The sequence below is a fragment of the Girardinichthys multiradiatus genome, chromosome 1 (genome assembly GCF_021462225.1).
Source record: "Girardinichthys multiradiatus isolate DD_20200921_A chromosome 1, DD_fGirMul_XY1, whole genome shotgun sequence".
Taxonomy (NCBI): Eukaryota; Metazoa; Chordata; class Actinopteri; order Cyprinodontiformes; family Goodeidae; genus Girardinichthys; species Girardinichthys multiradiatus.
The window spans coordinates 23,577,136-23,594,506 of NC_061794.1; the positions used below are offsets into that span (position 1 = coordinate 23,577,136).

Below are 17,371 nucleotides of genomic sequence, written 5' to 3' on the forward strand. Positions count from 1 at the left end.
AACATACTGAATTTAAATTTTAACATTTGTATATTTCATAAAATCTTTGCAAATACATTTTCTTCATTTATTACAATGGTATTCCAGATTGTCTCGTACTGTTTTGTAATATTAGATAACATGGTATTTACTGTACGAACATATTTGTACTTTACCCAAAACAGGGCCTGCAGATAAATTAGCCAAGCTACAATCTGGTGTAATGCATCTTTACTCAACGCTTCAAATTTTTCAGTAAATTGTCCCCATTTAAATAAACTCAAATGCATTTTATTTCATTTCAATGTCAGGGTTTGTTTCTAAGATTTAAATGCTTAGATACAAATAATTTTGAGAACAGTCAGGAAAACAGCAAAGAATGACTTATAGGTTTGTCCTTCCAGCTCCCCTGTTGCATCATCTACTGCTCAGGAGTTCAGGGGCAACTTTTCTGGTAAAAGAAATCTGTAAATGGGACAAAAATGCTTTGACCAACAAGAACAGGACTCAAACCCAATTGTTTTTGAATACAGCAAGGTGGTATGGTGCCAAGCATAGCCACATGTAAGGAAACATTGAATGTGTTCAGCTTGAGAAATGGAAAAATATATTTCTCAATGAAACCTCGGCGTTTTCTTGAGGCAGATCTCAAGATTTTACATGAGGGCTTTACTGTGACTTCAACAGTAGCAGTGAAGCACAAAGTAATCAAAATGGAAAACTGAAGCAAATCTAAAACAAAAAAAACTAAAAATCACAGAGCAACACATGTTGGGAGTTTCTCCACTTTTATTGACAGAAAATCAAGCATTTAATAGAGGCGCTGGGGTTTGCCCATGGTGCTCTTAACGTACAGGGCACGCACGTTCTGCCAGTTCTTCTTCAACAAAGACACCAAGAAGTTGACGGCCAAGTGGATGTTGTAGACAAGCTCGTCCTCGGTCATCTTCACGTGTCCAACGGCCACAGCCAGACAGAGCACCTACAAAGCAGAGCCAACATTATCACACAGTGACAAGTTTCTAAAAGGACTTGGAATGCTTTATAGAAACTTCTGCAAGTATGACGGTACCTTCTTCATCTGGAACTTGATGGTGGATTTAACCTCGTCCACCTTTGTGTTCATGTTCTCATTGTGGGTGAGCAGGGAAGGGAACTTGCCAGCCTTGTTCAGTCCAGGACCCAGGATACGAGGAATCTGCTTGATCAGAGACTCTGAGGCCAGGAAGGCGTCATACTTCTTGGCTGGAGGGAAGAAAAACAGGTAAAGTTTAAGTTTGACTGTAAATGCCTGAAGTTTGTCGTTCAGATGACTGAACCCACCAAGTTTCTTGACTAGCTTTTTGTTCTTATTGAGCTTTTTGAGAGCCTCAATGTCCATGTGGGGAAGTTCTGCTGCCTTGGCTTCATCGCAGTGCTGCTGGTCCCCCAGGACGCACACAGAGAACTTGGGCCTGGGGAGCGTCTTCAGCCTGCATGTTAACGACAACAGTTACCCAAAGGATAAACCTAAACACAGAGGCACAGTACTGGAGTAACGCAGAGGGAAGAGTTATTACCTTCCAATCTACTGAAGAACAACAAAAAAAAAGCATCTGTAACATGTTTTATTTCTACAATTTTAGTAAATATAACAATAAACCAAACTGTTGCGAAAAGTGCGATACACCTAAGTTGACATGCATGTTGGAAAACCCCATAAAAAAACAATGCTGAGAACATTCATCCTAACTGATGCGTGAAGAATAATTGCCATTTCCAAGTTTCACTTCCCTGAATTGAGTTTCTGTAATAAAAAATGAAATCTTACCCATACCACTGCAGTGGTTGGTGTCCTGCTGAACTCTTTGGTAACACAGTAAAATGGTCGGCATGAGGGCGTGAACCCAATGGCTCGGCCACTCAAAACCTCCCCTCATGTTTTAAGACCCAGGGTAGGGGTCCGTCTGCTTTGCCAACACCAGCCAAAACTGAGTGGGCTCAGTCAGACTACCCAGAATCTTAACCATGCTTGTTCCTGTCCTGTCTGCACTTTCAAGAATTTTCATTTCCCCACCGACATTTAAAAAAAGGATGAATTTAACCTCAGACAGGGTTGGAAGCAAACAGGGAGAAGGTTGGGTGAAACAGTGTAGTGTCGAACCTGACAGTGCCGGAGAAACGCTTGTCCTTCTGAGGATCGTAGTTTTTAAGACTGATCTGCAGCTCCACGCTCTCCACAAACCTGACGACAAATAACATGTTAGAAATAATTTTTATTTTAAAGCCTAAAACTGTAGATTTTTACTAATATGTCCTTACTTCCTTGGCTTGGCAACAGAGCCCTGCAGGACCTCCTTCACAGCTTCATACAACGTATCCCTGGAAACCTTACTGTAAAGCAAAGAAACCAGAAAACTAGTTAGTCAGAGTTCATTTGCGGCTGCAATTTTTGTCCCATTCGTAGGATTTATTATTACACTAATTGAAACTACTTTTAATATTACTTCTGGATTTAACTAGGTGGGAAACTTGTTAAAAAGAGTTGTAGATTAAACAACATCTGGAAGAGAAAAGACTAACACTGAAACCATGTCTAGATTTTGTGACCGAAACCTAAGACAAATTTAAGATTGTTTAGATGTTATCATGAAATATTCAAGATTGTTTGAAGAATCTCCTGCCTTATCAGCGGTTAGATTAAATGTCAGTTTACTGACCTGTAGTAGTTCTTTTTACAGCAAAAACAATAGATGTACACCATATTTCCACCATTAACAATTATTCTGCCTTGAACCAAAAGAGACATTCAGATTGTGTTCTTTTTAAAAGTAAACATAACAGTTAAATTACAGTTTTTTTTTTTGTTTTTTTTAAAGAAATGTTTATATGATTTAATTTCCCTTTGGGATGAATAAAGTATTTTTGAATTGAATATGAGCAGGTTAATCAACCATGTGTACATTAATCAAACCCGTCAATTTCTGTCAAACGTGATCCATTTAGTTGATTTAAAGAATTTGACTCATCCAACACAAACAAGCTCTGGTTATGTCCCTTAAAATAAAAAGATAAATTATGCAGTGGGTGTGCTTACTTTCTCAACATAGCTACCCAATATCGAACTAAAAGCGGTTTTTGATGGGGAAAACGGCCAACAGCTTAATGTCAAGTAATTTAGGGCAGCAGCTAACTCACTACTGCCAACAAACCAACTATAGAGTTTGATTTGAAAAAGGATTGAAGCAGAATTCATTTTTGTTTGTGGTCATTATATCATTGCTTAAAATGCAGTTTTATACAATAACAAACCTGATTCATAGGACTGTTATGGGTCAAATTAAGCAATCAACACCTATAACAACCACAAAGGTGGAGCGTGTATGTCACGTTATTTGTAAAAGAAAAAGGATTGTATTTTTGTTTATACCAACTCTTATGATAAATACTTCTCACGTGTTGGCGCAAAATACACAAATGCTCTTTTCTTATCAACCTACATAACTAGATATCATCTGAATAATCAATCACCGCGTTTTCTAAATGCTACAACATTAAAATCTTTTTAAACTTTTTATCAACACATCCAGCAAGAGCTACTCGTGGGATCCTACCAAACTACGGTACCAAAACACTAAAATAGTTTCAAAGTGCGGTAAAAATGATATAAATGTAAACTAAAATATCTAATGCAACTATAAAAACCCAAACGTTGGTGTAAAAATGCGTTAAACTAGGCAGATGGTTTTGGATGACTGCTGATAAAGCTAGCTGACTTATCCTTCAGTCTCACCGGCCGGAGAGCCGGTCCCATGCGACGGTTTTACCTGAATTTAGGATAAACTACGAGACGAACACAAATGTTTTGCCCCTCAACAAGTTTATAAAGATCATGGAACTATTTCGCCTCGAGCCTGAAACACGTACAGACACTCTTTTATAGATTTATTGGTGAAAGGATGCTAACCTCATTTTAGCGGCTTGTCCCCGTAGTCGCGCTAGGCTGAAAAAGGAAGTGCGACAGGAAGTTACGCAACATAAAGGCGACCTACGTCATTCAGGAAGCGCCATTTCTTCAAGTAAACTTTATTTACACGGGTTTCTAAAATGACATATCCTGTTGATAAGAAACGTAACGATAAATACATACATTTAAGAATGCACAGTAAAGTTTAAGTTCAAGATAATTATTTTTCCCAACTTTATTGGTTCAATAAAGTTGGGAAAAATAATTATCTTGGAAAAAAAAAAAATATGAGCATTGAACACTGAAAGCCCACAATGGTAAAAAAAAAAAAAAATGTTAATACAAATAACTAGCTAAATTGATAATCAAATTAGGTATACATATGCATATACTGCCCTTTCTATACAGTGCAGTGAAAAAGTATTTGCCCCTTACACATCTCTTTGGTTTTTGTTTTAACACTTAAATGTTTCATACCTTAAAACTAATTTCAAAGATAACCTGAGTAAAACCACACATGCTGGTTTTATTTATTACGAGGGAAAAGCTATCCAAAACAGCCTGTCCCTAAAGGTGACTTCCCTCTTAAACGTTGCTTGTGCCACTCGATGGCAACAAACACCATCAGCTGGATGGTTAAAACTTAATTGGATGCTTCAACAGCAAAATAATCCTAAACTGGTTTTGGAATGATGGAGAGCCAACACGAGTTCTGGGACCAACCTGACCTAAACCCTACTAAAGAAAATAAATGGACCAAGCTTCAAAGTGTTGTCTGGGCCAAACCAATCAACCTAAATCAGCTGAAGCCCTGAAGTTTGATGGCTTACAAAATAAATGTGTGATCCAGCTGCAGCTTGTGAAGTGACGAGTAAATATTAATGAGGATATCTATATAATTCAGCTTTCATGTATAAATTTGACCTTGTGTGGAGTAACGCTACATGGCCTACAAAAAATAAAGATGCTTATTCACACACAGAATTAGATCAATAAAATGGAGTTAACGGCATGGTGTAAAAATTACTTAAGTTTTAATTATGTATTTAAAAGTACAAGCAGCCAATCTCCTTTATATTTGCATGTGAAATAGATTTTGGAGGTCCAGCTGGAAACAGGAGGCAAAAACAACTAGTCTGTCATTAACATGAAAGTTAATTGTTTGATAAATTATTTTTAAACTGATCCGTGTGCAAAATGTGCACCAGCAGCGTAACTTTACTATAGTCATTAAGTCAACCAACAAAAACATTCCTCTGACTACTGGAAAAGTTTAACACAAATTGTAAATATTCAGGTATTACTTATTTTATCTATGCTTGATTATTTTTTGTTAGTAATTCAAATCTGACTAAAAAACGTTTTGTGTGTAGTTGCTCACATTTTCATTTGCATATCTACTACACCATAGGATGATGTGACAACATGAAATATTTCAGGCAATTCATGTTCAGTGATGGATGAGTTAAAACACAGTCTTACATGGTGCATGTTATTAAGGTGGAGTGAATTTCTTTTCATCTTTATTAACATGTAATAACTCAAATACAGAATCATGTGTCTGGGATTCGTTTCAAAGCAGCTTGAAGCGATTTCTTTAGGAAAGTCTCATTTAAATTCAGGCAGCTCATCAAGGAGCGTTTCTGAGCAGCAGTCACCTGGAAGCAAAAAACAGATTCGTTCAGTAATACACAGAATTACAAATATGGCTTTACTTTAACTAGAAAATGGGATAGGAGGTTTACAGACTTACGTGGCTGCTGTATTTGGTGAGAACTGTTAACATCATTTTGGCAAATTTCACAGATTTGGTGAAGCGAGGTCCCTGGCTGAGGAGCTGTTCTGTGAACTGTGTGAAAACTTCTTCATTTAACACCAGCTGCAGAACAAAACAAATGTATAACACATCCACAATAATACTTATTCTACAGTTGAAACCAGATAGTAACACACACTGTATAAAAAGACAGACTCTTTCGCCTGTCTAATTTCAAATCAGGTTAAACCTTTCTCTTTCTAGGTTGATTAGAAATACCAAAACTATTTTTATTTGCTAAATTAGCATCAGCTTCCTTGCTTATGTTTGGAGATGTTGCTTCAATATTTGAACTGATTGTTCTTTTCTCATAATGTCATTTTGTGAAATTCACCAGTCTTACCTGCGGCGAAACACCCACACAAAATAATGCACTTGGTTTGGTGTTCTAAGCTTCCCCAATGTGTAACAATGGTCATTAAGGTCAAAAACTTAAATTTGAGTTTCATCCGACCACAGAACATGTCTCTGAAAGTTCTTTCTCTGTCCCTGAACACATTTCCAGATTAGATTTCAAGCATCTAGAAATTGTACTGAAGGATGAAAGAGACACGCCTCTTTCTGATATCTTGGCTGATTTCTTTGTATTCTCCCATTGTGTCACACAAGGAAGCAGTATGTTTGAGGTGTTACCTTAATATATATTCACAAGTGCCACCATTTAACTCAAATGTTGTGAATCGTACAAAGACCATGGCATAATTATCTGGGCCTTCCTAAATCAGTTAAAGACATATATAAATATGTTTAAATATGAAGAAAGTAATAAATAAATCTCTATTTTTTTCAGCAAATAGAAATTATTTGGTAATCTTAACTGGCCTAAAACAGGAAGGGTTTAGTCTGATTTAGTCACATAGTGAGAAAACAAATCTTTGTATTTTATACAGCTATGTGAAAATCTGGTTTTTATTCAATGTCAACTGAGTACCTTAGAGTCGAGCAAGCTGTGGATAACAGAGAGCACCGCTTCACTCCAAGGAATCCTGAAAGTCTTTCTGAAAATTAAAAATACATAAATGAATAGTCATCGGGGACTTCTGCATGCCGGAAGCGTATTGATTTCATGAGCGCCAAGTGAAAGAAGCATCGAAGTGATTTGTCTCACTGAAGCACCAGCAGTCTGTAGTGGAAATCCAGACAACTTTCTATGAGTCTGTTCAGCAGCTCCGTCTGCGGGGGGCCTGAAAACAACAAAGGTTCAAGCAGGATTTACTCATGTTGAGGCCAAACACTGAGTGAAAAGGTTCTTGACCTGAAATCTGATAACATCAGCGTCAGCTCAGTTAATGTGTACATAAACCAGGATACTGCCTGAAATGCAGACTACACCAAACTGAATGCACACCACCAGCTGCAATTCAAGCTGCAAACAAATGTCTTACATATGACTGTTGGGGTAACAATGTTTCCTTTTCTCTTTTTTGACAAGAAACAAAACAGACTTGCATTACAAGTACTGTCTTTTGTATAAATCATCATCTCTCACCTATGTTCCTGCCCTCCAGCACTGGTTCGATGACAGCGTTGCACATCGGTCTGGCATAGCGGCTGCATAGGGAAGTTACCGATGTTGCCAAACATCTAGAGGCTGGCTCTGACAGGGTCGAGATCTGAAAGTTATCACAAAAAAAAATAACCTCCTTTAAGTTCTGAGTGCTGCAGAACGTTCCCCTTGTACAACTCCCTTGCACATTCAGGGATCTACCTTTTCCAGCAGGATGCTCCTAATGAGAGATGCTGCAGCACCGTAGCTCAAGTCAGGAGAGAGGGACAAAATACCGTTGCACAGCTTAGGCAGTGTGTGTTCCGGTAAATTAGGAAAATTGAGCATCTCACACAACATTTCCACCTAAACAAAACAAATAACGCTTTTCAACTTTTAAAATATTTATCCAGTTATAAATGTTATAAGTCAACAACAACAGATAATGTAAATGTTTTTTATTTAGTTATATTCAACCTGGTGCACACTTGGTGACATTTTGATCCCTTTGGGAATGTAATGATAACTCCATTTGTGAATGAAACCAAGATGGATAAACCCTGCCGCAACTCATAGAAAATGTAGAAACAAGAACAAAAACCAACATTTTTCAGGACATACTTGGCTCGGGTCGCATTCATTTAACACTTTGAACACATCTGTGGAGCTCTGGTCCCACTGAAACAGAAAAATCAGATACTTACAGCTACCCCAAACTACACATCCACTCCTCAAAGCAGAAAGTATTGCTCTTACCTCAGCCTGACTTTCCAGCAATTCTTTCATGTGAAGAACAGAGCCCTAGACGAACAGAAAAAACAAAACAAAAAAACAGGCGATTGGATTTCATTTTGTTCTGTTAGTTTAACAGACCTGTGAATATGATCATTCTGCTATACTGCAAACATGTTACAATTGGATGTAATTTATGAAGAAAGAATCAGAGAAACTGCAAGAAAAAAATTTCAGGATGGACAAGACAAAGCTTGCAACTTCTCGCAGTGTTTACCCTGATGTGTTCAGGCAGGCCATCATGCAGTCCATCTGCAAGAGTTTTAGCAGCACTTTCAGTTCCTCCTTGTGTGTCCATCCTCACTTTTTCTTCTTCTGCATCTATGTGCATGTCCATCTTCATCCTTTTACTTTCTTGAACCGTTTCCTTGCTGTCTGCGTCCACATGGTCGAAGCTGGCCCGTCTTTTCCGTTGTGTCTCGGGCTCGGATAAATCAGGTCCAGCATGTGTCTCATATTCCTCTGTTTGACTGTTAAAGCAGTCGGCCCAACCTCCAGTCTCGCAAAAACCTCCCAGACGCTCCAATAGCTTCTTCAGTTTCTGGCTGCATTGTTCAGAGTATAGAGGATCCTTGTGGTTCATCTCCAGTTTTCTCTCCAAGAGTCTACTCTGAGTTCTCACCCAGGGGGTTGGCTTTGAGTCCTGACGGAGGCATTTGAGCAGCAGGATGACAGCGGGCACAGGAACAGCAGAATACACCAAGTAGAGGAAGGTCAGCAGGTTTTGTTTGAACAGTGGTGGAAACAGGCACACAAGTGGTTTACTAGAAAAGATTTAAAACAATATACATGTGAAAACTTGGAAAACATATAGGACCTACAAAGGTAGTAGAGTGACTTAATTAGGGCTACAGAATCTAAAGAAAACATTACTGCACAAGTAATAAAATGTTAATGTAATTAATCCAAATATCTGTTTCATCAGGAATGTTCTTGTCAATCCCCACGAGCATCTCGGCTACCATAGTCTGAATTGTGTGTGCACACATAGGAAGGAGAGTTCATACAACTGATTAAACAGAAATGGTGTAAAGAGCGTAAAAGGATGAAACCTGATATAGCAAACTGTGGATTTGCATTCAACCAGTCCTTTCAGAAAATTCTGCCCCAACCCAAGTTTGGTTTAATTCTAATAATTTATTCAAACAAAAGACTTAAAAGCGAAAAGATTACAATGAAATATTACTAATTAATGATTAAATCTGTGAAACAGTTATTTAAAAACGGCAACACATTACTTATTGATTCTCATGGTCTTCTGTATACGTTGCACTGGAGAAGTATTTAGGCCCTTTAAACATTTTCCACTTTTTGTGACAATACAACCACAAACCACTCAGTTATAGTCCAATACAAAGTCGAGCTCCCAGTCTTTTGGGGCGTGTCTACCAGCTTTACATCTCCAGAGTCATATCTGATTGGATGGAGCGAGTCTGTGAAAACAAGTTCTGGCTACAACGTCACAATCGACCAAAAATCCTTTACAAACGTTATGCTGTGAGGCAGCAATACTGCAAGAAGCAGAAGTTCGTTTTAGATATTAAAATTTTTATTTCGCCGTGGGGAGCCGTGTTGTGTACTTACACTGAAAGTGTCAAAGCTTCAGCTTCTGGCGAGGCAACTTCCTCGCTGCACAGTGTCTGTATGAAGTGAGCCAGTGAAGTCTCGGGGTTTGCCCGCTGCTGCCTGCGGAACACGGTCAGCGCTGTGTTGGCTCCAGAAGCTCCGGACATCAGTGCTCTGAGAAGCACCCTGGACTGTCCGTCAAACCGGCCCAGCAGCATGCCGATATTGACCCAAGCAGCAGCTGGATAATCGCTGGCCGCAGAGCTGCTCTCCATCCCCTTGATAACTGTGGCGCTCTCATACAACCATTTATTTTCGGGAAACGTACAATTAAACAGCGCCACCTGCCGTACTGGCGTGTATTTTTTTTTATGCAAATGAAATGTACCTTCAATTTGTATGGAGTTAAATTTGTCTCAATATTATTCAATCAAACAAAAAACTAATCTCAATCAAAAAAAACTAATCTCAATCAAAAAATATTAAGTTGTGATCAAAACTTTCAGAGTTTTATCTCACAAAGAGAAAAAAGTTATTTGCAAAACATAAACTTTTATTTGCGCATGTCAAAAATCTTTGGTTACGAGTCGTTTTTTTGGTTTTGACGCTCTCTGTTTTTGGTTGAACTCAATGAATTTTGAGTTCTGGAAACATGAACATCCTGGGCGGGGCCTAAAGACGAACGATGTAAGACGTTTCCCTATTGGTTAGCGCTGACTAAAGCAGCAGACTCTGATCCCCCGCATCTCTGAACTTCTACTCGAACTGCAGGGCTTGCAGCGTTGCTTCAGTGAGGAGACATCAACTCTACAGAAGAAAACTGCGGTTAAGTGAGCCGACAGTCAGAAATACGCGGTGACGTCAGCTGACACTAGCTCTCTCTTAAAGATTAGCATCGCGCAGACAAGGCGCATTACGGTAATGGAGCAGAAAGGATGCTGATCCTGGCAACGGTTGAGAAAATAAGAGGAAAACAGAAAAGTAACCTACAGAACATTTATATTAATTACATTTTTACAACTTTCACATTCATGTTTTATGTAGAAGAATAAATAATTAATATTTTACAGTACAGTTTTGGAGAAATATCTTGTCAAAATACCTCAAAATGCTCAACCATTATATGCATTTGTCCCACCTTCAGGAATTTATTTCTCCAAAACCATGAGAGGTGACAACACAATCTCTTCAGATTATATTAGAGGGTTATCTATATTATAACCAGAATTAGTATTTCATAATTTTACTGTAAAGGTTTGGAGAAATACACAACTACCCCAAGTGTTGTATAAAATAGAGTCCATGTCGGGCAGACGGCATCCCATAATCCTGTGTGTTGTCCTCACAACCCGTGATACTTCCTCTCCTGTGCAGTTCCCTCACCACACTGTCATGCTGAGACACAGAGTGCTTTCCACCGTGGCCCTGTAGACATCTGTAAGCAGCTGAGGAGATGAAGAAGAGCTGTTGTTGTACCTTCAACAGGCGAGGGGCGTTTCTGGTCCAGGAGAGGTCAGAGGAGATCTGGATGCTCTTGCACTTTAAGCTGTCCAGACCACTTCCCACAGGACCTCACCAAAAATAAGCGTTTGTGGTACTTTGTTGGGCTAGTTGTGTATTTCTCCAGAAACCTACAGTGAAATTATGAAATACTAATTCTGGTTATAATATAGATAACCCTCTAATATAATCTGAAGAGATTGTGTTGTCACCTCTCATGGTTTTGGAGAAATAAATTCCTGAAGGTGGGACAAATGCATATAATGGTTGAGCATTTTGAGGTATTTTGACAAGATATTTCTCCAAAACTGTACTGTAAAATATTAATTATTTATTCTTCTACATAAAACATGAATGTGAAAGTTGTAAAAATGTAATTAATATAAATGTTCTGTAGGTTACTTTTCTGTTTTCCTCTTATTTTCTCAACCGTTGCCAGGATCGGGATCCTTTCTGCTCCATTACCGTAATGTGCCTTGTCTGCGCGACGCTAATCTTTAAGAGAGAGCTAGTGTCAGCTGACGTCACCGCGTATTTCTGACTGTCGGCTCACTTAACCGCAGTTTTCTTCTGTAGAGTTGATGTCTCCTCACTGAAGCGACGCTGCAAGCCCTGCAGTTCGAGTAGAAGTTCAGAGATGCGGGGATCAGAGTCTGCTGCTTTAGTCAGCGCTAACCAATAGGGAAACGTCTTACATCGTTCGTCTTTAGGCCCCGCCCAGGTTGTTCATGTTTCCAGAACTCAAAATTCGTTGAGTTCAACCAAAAACAGAGAGCGTCAAAACCAAAAAAGCGAGACTCGTCACCAAAGATTTTTGACATGCGCAAATAAAAGTTTGTTTTGCAAATAACTCTCTTTGTGAAAAAAAAAACTAGTTTTGATCAAATATTTGATTGAGATTAGTTTTTTTTTTATATATTATTTTTTTGATTGAGATTAGTTTTTTTTTGATTGAGATTAGTTTTTTGTTTGAATAATACTGAGACAAATTTAACTCCATAAATTTGCGACTACAACTCATTTATTTCTGAATACTGGCACAGCATTTCGCAGTTAACATTTTTATTCACACATCAAAATAAAATAAAACAAAAAGGACCAAGCACATTTTCAGTGAAACAAAAGTGTGATATTTTTTATTTCCAGTGTACATTTTTTAAAAAAAAGTAATAAAAGCTAAACATCTTATATTCTTGCCAAAAACTAGGAAAACACAACTTTGTCTTGACGTTGGCATCAGAATTGAAGATGAATAAGGGGGAAATGGTACACTTTGTAGCTTTTGAAAATTAAAACCACACAATTTTTTTAAAATTTCATGATTGCCTAAAGTTAAGTTGAGCAATCAAATATGAGGAGAGGTTAAGGGGAAGCAGGGAGGGGAGGCAGGTTGCTGCAGGACAAGAACAAGTAATCAAAGCTCATCAACAAGATCAAGGACAAAAACCAAAGACTTTTAATTTGGCATCCTTACAGCAAGAGCAGAATCTAAATTTCCATACATTTCTAATGAAGTTTTTGGACACCATTTCTTCTTTGTTTTTAAGAACATTAGCGAGTTAATCTGCTTTCTGTGACCAAGTCAAAGGTCAGATTACATTCAACATTTTAAAGGAGCACAGACTACTATCCCTGATAAGGCAGAGTGACTACTTTAGACTACCAAGAAAAAAAAAAAAAAAAAAGTCCAAGAGGCTCAGAACCCAATATCTTCATATAGAAAAAAGAGAAGGTCCTCCTTCGGATCTTCACTATCAAGAAGGCTTGTGTTCATGAAAAAACCAAGCAGCTCAGTAAGACCTTCATCCTCATTGTCATGCGAGATATACTGTGAGGAAGCAAAAAAAACAAAAATCATAAACAGATCATCATGGAAAGCACTACAAGTATATATATTATGCACTTACTGAAAACTCCGTATGATCTGAATCCGAGCCATGTCTATAAAGACAATCCTCTTTGAAGGGACAACATCTATATTTGTCTAAGTAGTGGCATCTCTTCTTACTGGAAACAAAGAAGACAGTCTTTCACCTCAACGTATGTGGAAATATATCAGAGTGATCCGTTATTTTTTTCTCCATTGACAAAAATCTAAAGTTCTTTGTTTACTGTATACATTTTGAACCTACCACAAATGAAGTTTCCTTTGGAACCATAATACACACTAAAGGCCACTTGAAGACCATTTTAGGACATTTAAAAAGAAGACTATGGTACTTTGTATTTCTCCAAATTTGTTTAAAAAAAAAAAAAAAAGATATCAGGAAGGTAAACAGACAAAATAAAGTACAATAGTTATGTCATATGGATTTAGAGGAACCATGTTCTGAGATGGCTATAAACCTAGAGCACACAATACAGACACTTTGAAAACTGGTGTAAACAGGTGTAATATATCTGATAATCAAAGAATAATCTTACCTAAATCTCTTCTTGAAAGAATCAATTACATTTTGCTTCTCTTGACCTTCCACCCAGTATTTGTTTGGCACATAAAAGGCAGACCTGACTCGACACTGAGGGCAAGTCCTGCAAAATACACAGGAGTCAAAACATTTATGATATAGCCTTTACTTGCATTTGTAGTCAAGACCTACCTTACAACGTCAAGCGCAATATCTCTTGTTTTCCTCCAGGTCGTGATACATTGAAAACAGAAGGGATGATTGCAGTTTGGCAAAATCCCAAAAACACGGTCTCTCTGATTCTCCTTTTCATAGACTTTTTCCATACAGATCCCACAGACCACATTTTTGCTCTGCAGGAAAGCCAGAGTCTCTTCACTTTTTTCATTGCAAGCTGCTGTGGCTCCACCTTCCAGTGTCTCAGATCTAGAGGGTTCCTGAGTGCACCATAAAAAGACAACTGACGTTAAAGGCCTCCCATAAATTGAGCCTTCCTTAGCTCCATTACATGTAGAAGAATCCCATTTACAATTAAACAGCCAAGTCAAATACAAACCTCATGTCTCCCCAGCCATGCACTTGCCTGAGCAATACCTGAACTCTGGGCTGACGCCACGTAATCTTCTGAAGAGAAATTAGTGAACATTAACATTAAATGTAAATTAATGGCCCAGTTGTATAAAGTTCCTGTACCTTGTGACTGTTCCTCTACAATATATTCTGGCAGGTGCCCAGTGTCTTGCTGAGGATTTAAGGCATAAACTGCTGAATGTGATCCACTGCATTTCTGCCTGGATGGGAAAGTAGCACGCCAAAGAGCTGGTTCTGACCCTCTTCTTTCGAGAGGGTGGGCCACACTGGAGGAGGCAGCAGGTACTGAACCCCTTCTACCTGAAAATGCTGGGCCAACTTGAGGCAGAAGGATATGGAAAAACCTAGTGGTGGAAATCACTGAATGAGCTTCATATTTATTTAAACGTTGAGAGACAAAATAACATGAGAGTGTGTTGTGGCTGGGCGGCTTACCTGCAACGTTCACCATACCAACATACACCTTTCTGAAAGTACCGGCATATTTGGGATGCAGGCATAGGGGTGATCTCATGTCTGTACTTGCAGCTTAGGCCAAATCTGCAAAAGCCATTTATAAAACGCCTGTGCAAAAGGAAAAATACATTTATAGTAGGGGCCTAATGTTTGGTAAACTAAGGTTTAATGCAAGGATGTGATGAAATGGGAGAAATATGGAGCAATAAAAATGGAAATATTTAGCTCCATTTGGCATTTAAGACCAGAAGTAAAATTAAAAAATAAATTAATACACCTTTTTCCAATAGGTGGGTTTGTTGCATTTGGGGCTCAATTTTTTTATTTTAATCTATTTGTTTTTGGTGGCACTAGTGGGTTTTATTTTTTCCCAGAATTTTTTTGACAGTGGCTAGACAGGAAACAGGGGTGGAGAGTGAGGGGAAGACACGCAGCAAACGTCGCCGGGACAAACCCGGGACTGTAGATGGGTCAAGCACTTAAACCCCTCCACTACCAGCGCTGCAACACTTTATTGAATTAATCAATTGTTGAAATAATAGTCAACTAATTTAGTAAATCGAATGTTCGTTAACTGCAGTATACAGACTCCAAAACATGACATTCAATGAAACAAACAAAACAAAAAAACTCAGTAATTCAGGCAACATTGTACAAAAACATTTTGCATTCAAGATAAAAATAAATAAATCCTTCTTTGTCTGTAAATGTTCTATCCAGAACTCAAGTGACAAATTTAGCATCACCTGGTTCAAATTATGTAAGAAAAACTTCTATTAAGCACCTTTGCTATCAGATTATCCAAAACAAATTTTTTTTTTAACTCAAATTCAAATAAAAACAAGAATTGTGACTCATTTGCAACAATGACACAAATTGATGGTTCCTCAGAATCATTCCTTCAAATTAATAAAAGTTAAATTTTAGAGAATAACCGGGAGGTTGTATGGGTAACTTTCTGTATGCCATTTATGTTTTTAGCACATCTGTTAATTGATCAAACTGTGGTCAATAATTGATCAACTGAGGTCAACATGTGGAATGTCTGGTCACTTGAACAGCACACTGTGCACAAATTAAAAAGGTGTGCGTTATGCATCTAAATTTACTGTAATATTAGCAAACCCGTTAGTCTGTTTACTGCTCAAAAGATAGACCAATGCGTTTACATGCAAAGAAGGTATCTGAGCAAACCACAGAAGGATTTTTAAGGCCAGTAGTTAAGGCTAATAGTTGTTTTTCTGACTCCTCTACAGACACCCTGATCAGCAAAAAACACGTTCAAATGGTCTCCTGAAAAACAGAGAAGTGTACTGGGGAACATTTTAGAAAACTGAAATTTAAAACTAAAGCAGACTCTGTGCAAGCATCTGGTCATATACATTTAAAAGCAAAACATAGATCTGCAAATATTTGGGCCTATTTTTTTTTTTTAAACCACAATAAAACATTTAACAGGAGCCATATTGAATTTTGAATTCAGTTAGAAACCCCAGACTTCCCTACAAGGAATTTTGTGGACTTGATGGCATTTTGCTTTTCAGCAATTATAACCTTTGACTTCAGAGTCAGGTGGTTTGGAAAGCTTAACAATTACATCTTACCAAGAAATTGTAACTGGTGTGTTGGCATCTGTTCTACCATGTCACACATTTTCATCCCAGAAGGAAATGTTTTAGATCATTCCTTTATCGGCTCACCGCTTAAAAACAATCGATTTTGTAAAGACGATACGGTTGTATACATCTAAGAGGCAAAAAAGTGTCAAAATACAATAAATGCTGAAGGATTTAAGAAGGGTTTTCCACCAGTATTTGATGGCATCTTATTTTAAACGAAACATTCGAAAATCGCATTAACAATCAGTGTCATAGAAACAACAATTACAGTAAGCAAAAATAAACAAAACATGGTTCTTTAACGGTCTGGTCAAATCGCAAAACAAAGTTAAAAGAAACCCACAGTTTAACCGTTTATACAGCTTTTAATGTCACCCACTGCTTATGCGCTGAATATTGATTAAAAAGTTGTCCGATTTGACGGATTTTGTTCAACACGTTGCTAGCTTGTCATAGTACCAACAGGCTGTGAAAGTACACAATGGCTTCTAAATTGCATTACCTTCATGTTTTTTCTATCCGTCGTGTGATTTCGTATGCTTACCTACAAATATTTCCACTGCGAGCCGAGTCCATCCTCTTAGCGTGCTTATTTGCCTTTTTAAGCTAGCCGCCAAACGATTCGCCCTCCTTCTTCCTCTCTAAATAGCTGAAAGCTGTTTTTCCCCACTAATTAGCATTGAAACCAACCAATGGAAAATCGAAATGGGCGGTTCTACGTAAACCAAACGACATCTCATTGGTCTTTACATGTGTCAATCATAACACTGGTCGCTAACGCAACGGGAGAACGATGCGTTAAACAAACTGTTTCGCGCCGTTAAAAACGAGTAAAATCATTGTTATTATTTGTGTTTTATATGTGAGAAATCACTAAACTAAAAGTGAATAGAGGTTACATGTTACAATTAGCAAATATTTCAAGTTCTACCACATGCTTCTCAAAAACAAGTTATTCAGCCCATCATTGACAGAGGTAGCTTTTTTTGTTTACACTTTTTGAGTGTAATTTCTTTATTAGATCTCTGCATGCTTTGGTAAACTGATTTTTTCTATTAGAAACCAGCATTTAAAAAAACAAAAAAAAACAAAAAAAAAAGTGTGTTTATTTTAAAATGTGCAGTTTTTTTTTTTTTTTTTTTCTTTTTGTGGTCAACAAAACAATCAGTGGAAAATTTAAACAAACGAAACAATGACGCAAGTTTTAACATT

General features: G+C 37.8%; 3 protein-coding genes across 6 annotated transcripts; all 3 read right to left on the reverse strand.

Moving 5' to 3' along the window:
• Positions 1-750: 750 nt before the first annotated feature.
• Positions 751-4,010, reverse strand: rpl10a (ribosomal protein L10a). Of its 2 annotated transcripts, none has more exons than XM_047367339.1 (6): positions 3,926-4,010; positions 2,281-2,352; positions 2,123-2,203; positions 1,303-1,451; positions 1,052-1,224; positions 751-961 (listed from the first exon to the last, which is right to left on the reverse strand). In XM_047367339.1, the coding sequence occupies exons 1-6, from the start codon at positions 3,928-3,930 to the stop codon at positions 791-793; spliced, it is 651 nt and encodes a 216-aa protein (XP_047223295.1). In that variant the 5' UTR covers positions 3,931-4,010; the 3' UTR covers positions 751-790. The 2 variants fall into 2 exon arrangements, with proteins under 2 accessions (XP_047223295.1, XP_047223289.1); XM_047367333.1 differs by lacking the exon at positions 3,926-4,010 and adding an exon at positions 2,679-2,737.
• Positions 4,011-4,942: 932 nt separating this feature from the next.
• fance (FA complementation group E) lies at positions 4,943-9,911 on the reverse strand. 2 transcript variants are annotated; one of them, XM_047367291.1, is made up of 10 exons: positions 9,604-9,911; positions 8,237-8,783; positions 7,984-8,028; positions 7,849-7,905; positions 7,450-7,593; positions 7,231-7,354; positions 6,850-6,925; positions 6,673-6,739; positions 5,679-5,804; positions 4,943-5,583 (listed from the first exon to the last, which is right to left on the reverse strand). In XM_047367291.1, exons 1-10 carry the CDS (start codon positions 9,858-9,860, stop codon positions 5,479-5,481), a joined length of 1,548 nt encoding a protein of 515 aa, XP_047223247.1. In that variant the 5' UTR covers positions 9,861-9,911; the 3' UTR covers positions 4,943-5,478. The 2 variants fall into 2 exon arrangements, 1 of the variants encoding a protein (XP_047223247.1); XR_007038588.1 differs by lacking the exon at positions 6,850-6,925 and having other exon boundaries at positions 5,561-5,583.
• A 2,281-nt stretch (positions 9,912-12,192) lies between these two features.
• Positions 12,193-16,860, reverse strand: mkrn4 (makorin, ring finger protein, 4). Of its 2 annotated transcripts, none has more exons than XM_047364319.1 (8): positions 16,704-16,860; positions 14,520-14,648; positions 14,187-14,428; positions 14,050-14,114; positions 13,686-13,930; positions 13,510-13,617; positions 12,993-13,092; positions 12,193-12,913 (listed from the first exon to the last, which is right to left on the reverse strand). In XM_047364319.1, the coding sequence occupies exons 1-8, from the start codon at positions 16,733-16,735 to the stop codon at positions 12,782-12,784; spliced, it is 1,053 nt and encodes a 350-aa protein (XP_047220275.1). In that variant the 5' UTR covers positions 16,736-16,860; the 3' UTR covers positions 12,193-12,781. The 2 variants fall into 2 exon arrangements, with proteins under 2 accessions (XP_047220275.1, XP_047220268.1); XM_047364312.1 differs by having other exon boundaries at positions 14,050-14,117.
• Positions 16,861-17,371: the final 511 nt, after the last annotated feature.